The following is a 13,662-nucleotide window of genomic DNA, read 5'->3' on the forward strand; positions in this document are numbered from 1 at the left end:
TATTCCGTTGCTTTGGGATGGAATGTTCTGAATATACCTGTGAAGTCCATCTGGTCCAGTGTGTCATTCAAAGCCCTTGTTTCCTTGTTGAGCTTCTGCTTAGATGATCTGTCCATTGCAGTGAGGGGTTGTTAAAGTCCCCTATGATTATTGTATGATTATCAATGTGTTTCTTTAATTTTGTAAAAGAAATTGGTAAATTAATTGGTTTATATAATTGGCTGCTCCCATGTTAGGGGCACAAATATTTATAATTGTTAGATCTTCTTGGATAGCCCCTTAAGTATGATATAGTGTACTTCTTCATCTTTTATTACAGTCTTTGGTTTAAAACCTAATTTGTCTGATACAAGGATTGCCACCCCAGCTTTCTTTTGATGTCCATTAATGATAAATGGATTTCCACCTCCCCCGCACTTTCAATCTGGAGGTGTCTTTGGGTCTAAAATGAGTCTCTTGCAGACAGCATATCGATGGGTCTTGCTTTTTTATCCAATCTGATAACCTGTGTCTTTTGATTGTGGCATTTAGCTCATTTACCTGCAGAGTAGCTATTGGAAGATATGAATTTAGTGCCATTGTATTACCTGTAAAGTTACTGTTACTGCATATTGTCTCTGTTCTTTTCTGGCGTATGTTACTTTTGGTCTGTCTTTGCTTAAAGGATCCCTTTTAATTTTTCTTACAGGGCTGGTTTAGTGATCACAAATTCTTTTAGTTTCTGTTTGTCCTGGAAGCTTATTATCTCTCCTTCTATTTTTGACTGATATCCCAGCTGGGTAAAGTATTCTTGGTGGCATATTTTTCTCCTTTAGCACCTTGAATATATTATGCCTGTACTTTCTGGCCTGTGAGGTGTCTGTAGATAGGTCTGCTGCCAATCTAATGTTTCTACCCTTGTAGGTTACAGACTTCTTGTCCCAAGCTGCTTTCAGGAATTTTTCTTTGTCTCTGAGATTTGTAAGTTTCACTATTATATGTCGTGGTGTTGACCTGTTTTTATTGATTTTGAGGGAACTCTCTGTGCCTCCTGAATTCTGATGCCTGTTTCCTTTCCCAGATTAGGGAAGTTCTCTGCTATAGTTTGTTCCAATATACCTTCTGCCCCCTCTCTCTTTCCTCTTCTTCCAGGATCTCAATTATTCTAATACAGTTTTGCTTTATAGTATCATTTCTCTGTCGAATTGTCCCCTTGTGATCCAGTAGTCGTTTATCTCTATTTTTCTTAGCTTCTTTATTCTCCATTGTTTGGTCTTCTATGTCACTAATTCTCTCTTCTGCCTCATTTGTCCTAGCAGTTAGAGCTTCCATTTTTTTATTGCGTTTGATAGCCTTTTTTATTTCAACTTGGTTATAGTTCTTTTATTTCTCCAGAAAGGGATTCTGTACTGACTAGTATATATTTTTTTAAGCCCAGCTAGTTTCTTTATAATTGTTATTCTGAACTCTAGTTCTGACATCTTACTAATGTCCATACTGATTCGGTCCCTGGCTGTCAGTGCTGCCTCTTGTTTTCTTTGTTGAGATGCGTTTTTCTGTCTTGTCATTCTGTCCAGGGAAGAATAGAGGAACAAGAGAAAATACTAAAATGATAACAACAACCCCAGGGAAATATACACTAAACAAATCAGAAGAGACCTGAAACTGGGGGCGGGGGTGGGAGAGGGCAGTGTCTGAGAATATAATCAGACAGGTGAGCAGAATAGAGCAATATGCTGGATTCTTTGTGTATTTTGGTCTGTTTTGTTTTTGTTTTTGTTTTTGTTTTTTGTTTTTTATAAAACTAGATCCCAAAATTATTACGAGTAATAAGAAAAATTTGTATATGTACAAAAATAAAATTAAATACAATGAAAGGATAGAATGTGACTGTAATAATGGAAATTAAAAAACAAGACAAAAGAGAACAACAACAACAAAAAAAAAACAAAGGAAGGGATATTAGCAGACAGGTGAACAGAACAGAGCAATACACTATCTCCTGAGAGTATTTTGGTCAGTTTGTTAGAGGAAACCATATCTCAAAATTGTAAAGAGAAACTTATCTATACAAAAATAAAATTAAATACTTTGAGAGGATGGACTGTAACTGTAAGGGTGAAAATTAAAAAGAACTTTAATGAAAACAAAACAAAAAAACAGACGAAAAAAAGAAAAGAGAATATGATCAGCAGGTGAATAGAACAGAGCCATACACTAGATTTTGGGTGTATTTTGTTTTGTTAGAGGAAACTGCATCCCAAAATTTTAAAGAAAAAAGTATGTATATACAAATATAAGGTTAAATGCAATGAAAGGTTAGGATGTGACTGTAAAAATGAAAACTGAAAAAGACTTTTAAAAAAGGTTGATAAAATAAGAATTTTGTTGAAAAAGGAAAGAAAAATTTTAAAAGAAGGGAAAAAAATTAAAAAATTAAAGTTGAAAGACTAAAGAACCACGGGAAAAAAGCCATGAGTTCTATGTGCTGTATTCCCCTAGTGCTGGAGTTTTGCAGTTGTCATTAATTGGCAAACTTGGTTTTGGCTGGATGTTCTTGCTGATCTTCTGGGGGAGGGGCTGTTTGCGTTGATGAGTGTTTTGCCTGGATGGAATTGCACCACCGTTTGGGGGGGGGGGCGGCGGCGCGGCAGGCTAAGTAAGCGTCTCCAGATCGCTCTATGTGGCTTTTGTTCCCTGAGGGCTTTCCTCACAGCTTTAGAGGATGAGAATGAAAATGGCGGCCTCCCAATCTCCAGCCCCAGGGCTGAAAGTTCGGGGCCCTACTCTTCAGTGCTCCCTCAGGGAAAAGCAGTCAGTCACTCCATTCTCCCTGGTCTCTGTCTGCACTCCGTGCTCATCCGGCCTGTGACGGAGCATTTCTATCTCAGGCACATGACCCTGTTTCGAGTCTCCAAACCCTGCAGACTCCTGCAGCATGGGTGGGTACCCACCCAGGCCACTCTCCCAGGGGGAGTAAGGAGGGTCTCACTGGTTCTGCTGCTTGCTGGGCCCCTGCTCAGAGAGCAGTCACCCGACCATGGTGCAGATCAGTTTATGGTAACCCTGAGCTGAGAGCCCTCTCCTGGGTTCACTGATTGCAGCTGACTTCCCCACTCCGATACCTGGGAACTCTGCTGCACTCAGGCACCCTTGGTTTTCCTGTGACCCCGAGGATTCTGAGACCACACTGTCCCACCTAGGATTCTTCCCCACGTCTTCACATGAGCACCTTTCAGGCAGGGACATCCCTCACTGGATCAGACTTCTAAAAGTTCTGATTTTGTGCTCTGCAGCTCTGTCACTTTCTGGTGTCGGTTTATGGAGGCTCCATGTCCCCCCTTTTATCTTCCCATATATCACCTGGCATTCACTTCTCTGCACCTCCTACCTTGCAAAAAGTGGTCACTTTTCTATTCCTGGTGTTGCAACTATCCTTTTCTTAGATCTCCAGTTGAGTTCACAGGTATCCAGAATGGTTTGATTGTTATCTCGCTGAATTCCTGTGACCAGACGAAATTAAGGTCTCCTACTCCTCTCCCATCTTGGAAGCTACCCCCATCTTTGTTTTGAATTCTGATTTGTCCTACATAAGTATTGCTATTCTGGCTTGCTTGCTTTTTTTTTTTTCTTCCACGTTTTTATTTAAATTGCAACTAGTTAATATAGTTCAATATTAATTTCAGGTGTAGAATTTAGTGACTCATCACTTAACATACTACACTTGGTGGTTATCACAACAAGTGCCCTCCTTAATGCCCATCATGTGTTTAGCCCACTGCCCCCCCCCCCCAGTAACTGTCAGTTTGTTCTTTACAGTTAAGAGTTTGTTTTTGGTTTGCCTCTTTTTTGATACCCATTTTCATGAGAAATATTTCTCCATCCCCTCACTTTCAACCTGCAGGTGTCTTTAGGTCTAAAATGAGTCTCTTATAATCAGCGTATAGATGGGTCTCATTTTTTTTATCCTTCCTGTCACTGTATATCTTGTTATTGGATCATTTAGTCCATTTATATTCAAAGTAATTATCAATAGATATGTATTTATTGCCATTTTATTACCTGTTTTGTGGTTTCTGAAGATTTTCTCTAATCCTTTCTTGTCTTTTTGATGGTTTGCTGGTTTTCTTTAGTGATATATTTGGATGCTTTTCTCTTTTTTTTTTTTTTTTTTGCATGTATGGTAGTGGTTTTTGATCTGTGGTTATCATTAGGCTTGCATGTAACATCTTCTGCATATAGCAGTCTGTATTAAGTTGATTGCTGCTTAAGTTTGATCTCATTCTTTACACCTCTCCTCCCCATGTTTTAGGTATATGGAGTCATATTTTATATCCTTTTATTTTGTAAGTTCCTTGACTGATATTTTACAAAAATATTCATTTTTACTGCTGTTTTGTTTTCTGTCTTCACACGGTCACTTTTGGTCTTTCTTTTCACTGAAAGAGGCCCCTTTAATATTTTTTGCAGGGCTGGCTTAGTGGTCATGAACTCCTTTAGTTTCATTTGTCTGGGAAAAGTTTTTTTTTTTTTTCTTTTTTTTTTTTGGTCTGGGAAATTCTTTATCTCTCCTTTGTTCTGATTGATAGCCTTTTTGAATAGAGTATTCTTGGCTGTAGATTTTTCCCTTTCAGTACATTGAGTGTATCATGCCCACTCCTTTTTTGGCTTGGAAAGTTTCTGTTGAAAAATCTCCTGCTAGACTTATGGAGTTTCCCTTATATGTGACTGTCTTCTTTTGTCTAGCTGCTTTTAGATTTTTTTCTTTATCAGTATATTTTGCCATTTTAATTAGATTTTGTTGGGGGTTCTCTGTGCCTCTTGGGTCTGGATATCTGTTTTCTTCCCCAGATTTGGGAAGTTTTCAGGTATTATCTCTTTAGATAAATTTTCAGTCCCCTTTTCTCTCTCCTCTTCTGGGACTCCTATAATATGAATGGTACTGTATTTGATGGAGTCACTGAGTTCCCTAAGTCTATTCTCATTTTGTGTTTTTCTTTTTTCTCTTGTTCACCTCGATTACTGTCCGTTACTCTGTCTTCTAGGTCATTAATTAATTCCTCTGCTTCCATCCTACTGTTCATTCCATCAAGTGTATTTCTAATTTTGTTCATTGAGTGCTTCATCTGTGCTATGTTATTCCTTCTCTCTGTGTTGAGGGTCTCACTGATGTCTTCTCTTTTCTCAAGTCCAATGAATATATTTAGGATCATTACTTTAAAATTCTCTATCAGGCATATTACTTATGTCTGTTTTACTTAGATCTCTGTCTGTGGCCTTGTCCTTTTTTTACATTTGGAACAAATTCCTCTGCCTTTTCATTTTGTCTAAGTCTCTCCCTGCTTCTGTGCGTTAGGAAAGTCAGCTTCATCTCCTGTTCTTGAGGGTAATGGCCTTATGAAGAAAAGGTTTTGTAGTGCCCTGCCGGGTAGTATCACATGACCTCTTCCCCAGATCCTGGTGCTTCGAGGAGTTTCTCCAGTGTGTGCTGTGTGTGCTCTGCTGTTCTGTCTTGGCCGCTTTATTCTTCAGGCCAGTTGTCTGCAGAGGCTGTCTTCACTTCTGTTGTGAAATGAGACCTGTCACTACCACCAGTGGAACTGAGGCCCTGCAAGAGTCCTGAGTGGGGAGAGGTGGTGTGGGCAAGGGTTTGGGCTAGTGTTCTGGGGCAGTGGAGGGGTGGCATCACCCTGGGACTGACACAAATGTGACTGGGTAGGATGGTTCTGCTGGAGCACAGGAGGGTGGGCCTTGGTGTAAGCAGGTTAGGTAGCGAGTGTTGAGGCTATGCTTCTTCCCGCAGGTGGCTGTGTGCTTCCGCTGAGAGGTGGGAGAGGGAGATGGTGCCTGCCAGTTCCTTTGTTCCTGGTGGGGTCTTTCTGTGAATGCTGTCTCTCTGCGACACACTCTGAGATGAGCAGATAACCTCCTCACTCTGTGCCCCAGATGTTCTGCAGATCATTGTTTCCAAACTGTGTGTCCACAGGATGTTTGTCCTGCCTTCTTCCCCAATGACCCTGGGCTCTCCCTGAGCCAAACCTGCTGATCTTTAGAACTCCAGACGTTAAGCCCTGCTGATGGCCGGAACTCATGAAATTTGGCCCCTCTTGCTTTCCAGGCCCAGTTGCCATGGGGATTTGTTTTCCCCTTGCACTCCCCTGTGTGCTAGTCTGTCTTTTGCCAGTCTCTATTATTGGGGCTCCCTCCCTGCCACAGCAGCCCATCTTTTTCACTGCCTCTCTGCATTTTCCTACCTTCTTCATTGTGGCCTCTTTTCTACCTTTAGTTGTAGAGTTTGCTCTGCAGTCTTCAGATGTATTTAGGATGATTTGATAGTTATCAAGTTGTATTTGGGACAGTGTAAGCCTGGGGTCCTCCTACTCTGCCACTGTCATTGAAGACAAACAGTTTTAACTAATGAACTCTTTCCATTATATCATACAGTGTGGGAAAATGGATAAGCCTCACAGGCTTCAGTCTTAGGAGTAGGATGTCCTTCCCTGTCTTACTTTCTTTTCCATATCTCTCCAATTTTCCTCCTTTGGGCCCTCCTTAAGACCCCTTTAGTTTTTGGTGTACCCATTCACTGTGCTTGGAAATTAAATCCCTCCACCCAAAAGAAGTCTGGGCCCTGGGTTCTTTCTTGTAGAGTTAAGACTTTTGTGGTATGTTGGTGGAGGCTTTTCTCTGCTTAGTCTTTGCCTGTGTCAAAGTTGAAAGGGCAGGCTCTGGTTCTGGCAATGGCCTTATGTTGTTAAGAGTTCTGATTTCAGTTCGTTCTCTTCACAGAAGACAGCTTTACTCAGTTTCTAGCAAATATGCAAAGAGCAAATACAGATCACCGTAGTAAATGTTAATTCACTGTCAAAGATAACACAATCTAGCTTCACATGAAACATGTTCTTAATGTCATTTTGACTCCTTCATTATGAAATAATACTGGAATTATTGTACTAAGGAGTTTTCGTAAAAATAATTTCATGAATTTTCTTTTTTTCTTTTTTCTTTTTTTAAGATTTATTTATTGGCTTGAGAGAAAGAGAGAGAGAGCCAGCACACACATATGTGGGCTGGGGGCGAGAGGGAGGGAGAGTGAGAGAGAGAGAACCTCAAGCAGACTTCCCACTGAATGCAGAGCCTGACACAGGGCTTGATCTCACGACCCTGAGATCATGACCTGAACCAAAATTAAGAGTCAGACACTTAACTGACTGAGCTACCCAGACACCCCTTGAATTTTCTTAAATTTCACACTTCTCTCCCTTTCTTTCTTTCTCTCTTTCTTTCTCTCTCTCTCTCTCTCTCTCTCTCACTCTCAGCCAAGAATGGGTTTTTCTGAGCCATTCTCTGAAGATAGGCATCTACTCATAATAAGTTCTTTCTGACATCCAGATCTGTCCCCCAGTAGAAGGGGAGGTGGAGGGTGCCTTTTTCCATATAGTCAACAATTCTTCAACAGTTATTTAGAAGTAAGGGAGATTGCTCTAACTCCCAGGTCCATACATCATATATTACAGATATTTTTTATCTACTGCGAGCCACATATCTGCTAGGTGCTGCAGATAACAGTGTTGAAGAAGACATATATGGTTCTTACCAGCAATTGCTATCCTTTGAGAGAGCCCCGTAATTAAAAAGAAATTTAAATTTAGCATGATAACCATTTTGATAGGCAAAGAGGAACTCCTCTTATGGTGTATCTTTTCTGCTGTATATTTTCAACATCTTTTTCACTGGATCTTCTTTTCCTTCAGCTTGCGTATATGCTTCAGTTACTTCCCTTGATAGTTGGTCCCCTTGGAACTTGTCCTTTCTCCTTTCTTCCCTCTGAAGTTCATAAAGGAGTAGTTTATAATAGCCTGATTATCACTTGTGTCTAAACTCATTGTAGTCTGATTCACCTTACTACCGATATAACTCTTTAAAGTCACCAAAATTTACTTCTCATTTTCTTAGTCCTTATCCTGTTTGATCTCATTTTACAGTGAACCATCCCTCTTCCTCCTCACTCACCTTGTCATTTTCTCTTCTGTTGCCTTCCTTTTTTTTTTTTTTTAAGATTTTATTTATTTATTTGACAGAGACAGCCAGCGAGAGAGGGAACACAAGCAGGGGGAGTGGGAGAGGAAGAAGCAGGCTCCTAGTGGAGGAGCCTGATGTGGGGCTCGATCCCAGAATGCTGGGATCACGCCCTGAGGCGAAGGCAGACGCTTAACGACTGCGCCACCCAGGCGCCCCATTCTATTGCCTTCCTTGACGACAGTGTGTTCTCTGTTCTCTGTCATTTTCTCTGGCCCTTGTCCTCCTCCTCATCCCCATGTGTGGATATTACTCCAAGGATTTGTCTTAGGTATGCTTCTCTCTTTTGCAGATCACATTTCTTTAGCTCTCACTTCTGTGCCTAGGGTTCTCAAGTGAAAATACCTTATAAAATATAAAGTACAAGATTGCTTTATTATTAACTATTGTATCACCTGTACCAGCTTCTCTCCTGAACTCTAACTTCCCATTTCTCAATGCTTCCTAAGTCCTTCTCTGTTCTTTTTGTTACTAATTTTATTCAGATTTTTATTAACTTCCCTGACTCTTCCAAAAGCCACTGAAATTTTCCCAACTTAATTCTGTTTCTTCTAAATCCATGTACATACTGCTTCTAGACTACTTTTGAACAATATCCTTATGTCTTGACCTGGTATTCAGGGTCTTTCATGATCTGACCCCAGCCTACTTTTTCAGCTTAATTTCCCTTTTACTTTATCCCCCATGTATCTCCTTAAGCTTCAGACACCTTTTGTTAATCTATCCGAAGGGTGGTAATTTGTTGTTTTGTGTGTCAGACGTATCATTGAGGTCGTGTGTGTGTCAGATACCAGCATCTTCAAATAAGGCAATTTTTATATAATATGCACGTAATGATGTTAGAACATTAGGTATCTATGTTTTAGAAGCCAGCTCTCCCATATATGACCATAGTGCGATTTTTTTTTTTCCAGAAGCATTTACGAATGCACAAAGATATGTACTAAGGTATCGTAAAGGGAAAAGCTAGCATGCTGGAAATTCCTCTTTTAAGTCCTTTGTTATTAGATTTTTTTTTCTGTCCTGTACTTTTTTTTCTTTTCACTTAACTGACCATTATGTTTAATTTCAGGCTCTTGATGGTTTTTTTTTAGCAATCATGACCGATGGAAGCATAATATATGTGTCAGAGAGTATAACTTCATTACTTGAACATTTACCAGTAAGTATCCTGTGATCTGTTTCTTATTTAATGACTATTTTAAATATTCTAAAACACGAAGAAGAGAACTTCCAGAGCAATGTCGAACAGTGGTTAGAGTGGGGACCAGAGCTCTAACCATGTCTCGCTGTTTGGCAGCAACTATTTAACTGCCACTGTATCTAACCTCTGTCCTCCTTATTCTAATGGTGTTTTCAGTGTTTCTTTTTAAATCAGCCTGGTAACAGTGTTGCTAAATCACTGGAAGTATCTTGAGAATAGCTAATTTTCTAGGGAGGTATTTGTTCCTTTTAGAGGAACTCAAATAATTTTCTCAAAAGAATAACACTAAAAATAATAGATACAGAATTTTTGTGCTCTGTCCAGAAATGAGAATTTTATAATGACCATATTCGATTTGTTTTCAATATGACTGAAAGAGTACAAAATTAGAAAAGAATTATATTGTATAAATTTGATTAAGATGGTGAATACCTGAATTATATTTTGTTGTTTGCTGTTTTATTAAAAGTATATTTATTTAATACTCTGTGTCACACTGTATGGTAGGTGCTGTGCTGCAGTTGACAGTTTTTATAAATTTGAAGTTTTTATTTAAAATGTAATTGTTTAAAAAAATGTAATTGTTCTTATCTAAGATAGGACTTGTATAAATATGCTGAAATTACTTATAAATTACTCTTAAATTGCCCATCTTTTGAAGATTTATAACATTACAAAGTAAACTGTCTGTAAAGGTCTCTTTCAAGAAATAGCGAAAAGCACTATCTCTCTTCCTCTGATTATTCTGCTACTTTGTACTCTTACCAGAAGAATAGGCTCCACACTTAAAAGATCAGATTCTACAGCAGGTCTAGTTGGGATTTAAGTGTTTGATCATTAATGTTTTCCCCCTCAATAAAAACCCTCTTTGCCTTCACGTTCCCACCTGGGTTTTTGTTTTTGTTTTTTTTAACTTTTAATTTTAGAACTGTTTTTAGAGTTCCAGAAAAATGAAGAAGATAGTACAGACAGTTCCCATATGCCCCATACCCAGTTATCTCTGTTATTCACATCTTCTGGATCTTTTTAGTTGTTTGTGTCAGCCAGAGCTTATAGACTGGCAGGTGAATTTTTTGGCAGAGGAGATTGCTGCTGATCGGTGGACCCATCATTCCATTCTGGGTTAATAGTAGCATTTTTTAGAAGAGTTTTTTGCTTTTCTGCAGTTACTGTGGATACTTTTCCTCACATCACTGACATTGCTGAATTATATGTTATTTAATGGTTTGAAAACATAAATAAAAGTGTCTTTTGAGAAAATGAAATAATACTTGTTTAGGATTATACATAATAAGAGAAAACAATATGTGCTTTCCTATTTTGAGTTGTCATTAAAAATAACTAACAAATAGTTTAAAGTAATTTATTTTTGTTTTAATATGCAAACCTTTTTTGTCTAAAATAGAATTTTGGCTATTGCCTGAAAGGAAAGAAACATATAGCAAATCCCCAAGTTAGGCTTTAGTGTTTATAATTCAGTTCTCTTGAGAAATTAAAATTTGCCATCTTAGTGGTCAGTAGTACTTAAAATTTTTAAATTCTAATTCTGACTGTAAAATTATAAAATTGGTACTTAAGGTCCTGCAAAAAATATTTTTCTTAACTTTGTCACGTCCTACTTATGAAATTAACTTGGGCACATTTTAACCTATTTGTAGCTAATGATCAGAAGGAATTTTATTGATTTCCCCCCTCTTGGTCTGATAGTCTGTGACAAAATCATAGGGTCATACAACCTCAGCGTCAGAAGGGATTTTAGACCTCCTTAGCCCAGCCTGCCTTTTATGTTATCAGCAGACATGTACCCAGAGAAATCGGACTTAATTGTGCAAGAATTTAGTGAAAGTGCCAAAAGTCAGGTCTCTTTACTGGGAACTTAAAATTGGTAACACTTGACAAGTTAAGACTGATTTCCTCACACTTGCTTAAATGTCTTCCTGAGAGAAGATATATTAAATTTATAATCACATGTAATATCAGGGGGGATGGTCAAATTAACCATGTTACAGTGTAACAGAGTCCAAGAGTAAAAGTGCTGCTCTGAAGATACTGTTCCTTTCCTTTTCAGCTCCTCTTAACTTGTTAGTTGGGAAGTATAAAGAAAGTCAGTACAGACTTTGGTATAAATATAGTATGCAGAAATACAATTTAGAGTTTTTTTGAATAGTTACATAATGATTTTGAATGCTTATTTGATACGGCCAGAATTTTTGTTCCTTATGCCTGTACATAAGGAACACAGTTGTTATATCCAACATATATTTGACATTTTTTTCAGAGGAGCTTTTAGTCCTTTTTAAGCAACTTGTGTTTATGTTTCCAAACCAATAGTAGTTATTTAACTGCTGGTTGTCTACCTGAAAGAAAAGGAAATTGGTAAGAGTGAATAGTTTCCACTAAATGGTCACATTGACCTACTGTAGAAAAAAAGGCCTGTATGATCCAGTAATTCCACTCTTGGGTATTTATCCAAAGAAAACACAAATACTAATTCAGAAAGATGTACATACCCCTGTGTTTATTGCAGCATTATTTATAATAGCCAAGAAGATATGGAAGCCACCCAAGTGTTCATCAACAGATAAATGAATAAAGAAGATGTAGTGTGTGCGTACACACACACACACACACACACACACACACAGACGATGGAATACTACTCAGCCATAAAAAAAGAATGAAATCTTGCCATTTGCAACAACGTGGATGAACCTAGAGGGTATTATGCTAAGTGAAATAAGTCCTAGAGAAAGACAAATACCAAATAGTTTCACTTACATGTGAAATCTGAAAAATAAAACAAATGAATAAAAAAAAAACCAATAGACTCTTCAACACAGAGAACAAATGAATGGTTGCCAGAGGAGATGGGGGAGGAGATGGATGGATGAAATGGGAGAAGGGGATTAAGAGGCACAAATTTCCAGTTTGAGAAAAGGAAAGAAAGAAAACCGGCTATTGATTTATGTTACATTATAAACAGCAGGTTTTATATTTCTTCTTCATGAAAATGATTGAGAGAGATACAAAGATCCAGATAGTAGCTACCATTTTATTTTCTTTCCTTTGAATTGTGTTTGGGAACTGAGTGGGTGGTTTGCCAACATCGAGTATGATCCGTTCATTTAGAGATTTTAAATGTAGTGGTTAAAGGAAACTTCGACACATTAATTAATTAGTTGCCTGCTAACTCTGACATTTCAGATTAGCAGGTGACAGGGAAAGGAGAATGGTGGGGAAGCCTGTTACCATACCACTCTATACTAGTCATTCATATTTTCCCTATGAATATGAAACCTCCTATAAGTTTATAGGTGGAAAAGCAAGGGTAACATGGCTCAAATCATAGTTTAGTAGAAGAAATTGTAGATAAGAATAAATAATAGAAAACTATAACCATTTCCAAAATGAACATTTTAGTTTTTCAAATTGGTGTCTTATTTTTCTGTTAAGACAATTTTTTATATTAGTATCAATGCTTATACTTTATTTTGTCAATAAAAAGCATTTTTCTAGCTTTTGTCTTATTCATGCTTGAACTTTTAGTTCATTACTTCTAGAGGTTTTTCAGACTTTCAGAAAAATCTTATTAAAATACAGGTATATTTTTGGTATGGTTATCCCTAAAACCTTCATCAAATAATTCCTTAATCCAAAATATTTTACTGTACTAATAACTATTACATGCAAAGTGTATGCTAATGTGCCTTGATTTGAAGGACAGGAGATAAAGGTGTAGGAGATATGGCCCTTTTGTTCATTCACAGGGTAGCAGGGCGGCATAGACGTTAAAATATAATGGATTTTTTTTTATGGAAAATGAATGATATGAGTAATAAATACTAAAGGAATTTTATTTTTACTGTGAATTATGGTGTTAAGAGAATGCTTTTTAAAAAATTCATTTCAGAGGTAGAATTTAATGATTCATAGTTGTATGTAACACCCAGTGCTCATTATAGCAAGTGCCCTCCTTAATGCCCATCACCCAATTATCCCTTCCCCCTACCCACCTCCCCTCCAGCACACCCTCGGTTTTTTTCCTAGAGTTCAGCATCTCTTATGGTTTGCCTCCCTCTCAGTTTTCATCTTATTTTATTTTTCCTTCCCTTCCCCTACTTTCATCTGTTTTGTTTCTTAAATTCCTCATGAGTGAAATCAAACGGTAATTGTCTTTCTCTGACTGACTTATTTCACTTAGCATAATACCCTCTAGTTCTATCCACGTCGTTTCTAAGGGCAAGAAGAGAATGCTTTTTTGAAGGAAATAATTTGAACTGAACTTTGAAAGGTAGAGGGTATAGATCTGTGGAAAGGGGGGAAGGATATTCTACTTCATGGGGTGGACGATGAGGGCTAGAGAAAAGAAAGAATATGGACGTATGGCTTGTGTGGAGAGT

At 38.0% G+C, this 13,662-nt stretch overlaps 1 protein-coding gene across 5 annotated transcripts in view; it reads left to right on the forward strand.

Annotated features, from left to right (window-relative positions):
* CLOCK (clock circadian regulator) overlaps positions 1 to 13,662 on the forward strand; it is a 135,302-nt gene that overhangs the window by 79,758 nt on the left and 41,882 nt on the right. For all 5 annotated transcript variants that reach the window (XM_040624956.1, XM_040624954.1, XM_040624957.1 and 2 more), the window contains one exon: positions 9,131 to 9,220. In XM_040624956.1, coding sequence (XP_040480890.1) covers positions 9,131 to 9,220 — 90 coding nt within the window. The remainder of the gene's footprint in view (positions 1 to 9,130; positions 9,221 to 13,662) is intronic.

The sequence above is a fragment of the Ursus maritimus genome, unplaced genomic scaffold (genome assembly GCF_017311325.1).
Source record: "Ursus maritimus isolate PB19 unplaced genomic scaffold, ASM1731132v1 scaffold_8, whole genome shotgun sequence".
NCBI lineage: Eukaryota > Metazoa > Chordata > Mammalia > Carnivora > Ursidae > Ursus > Ursus maritimus.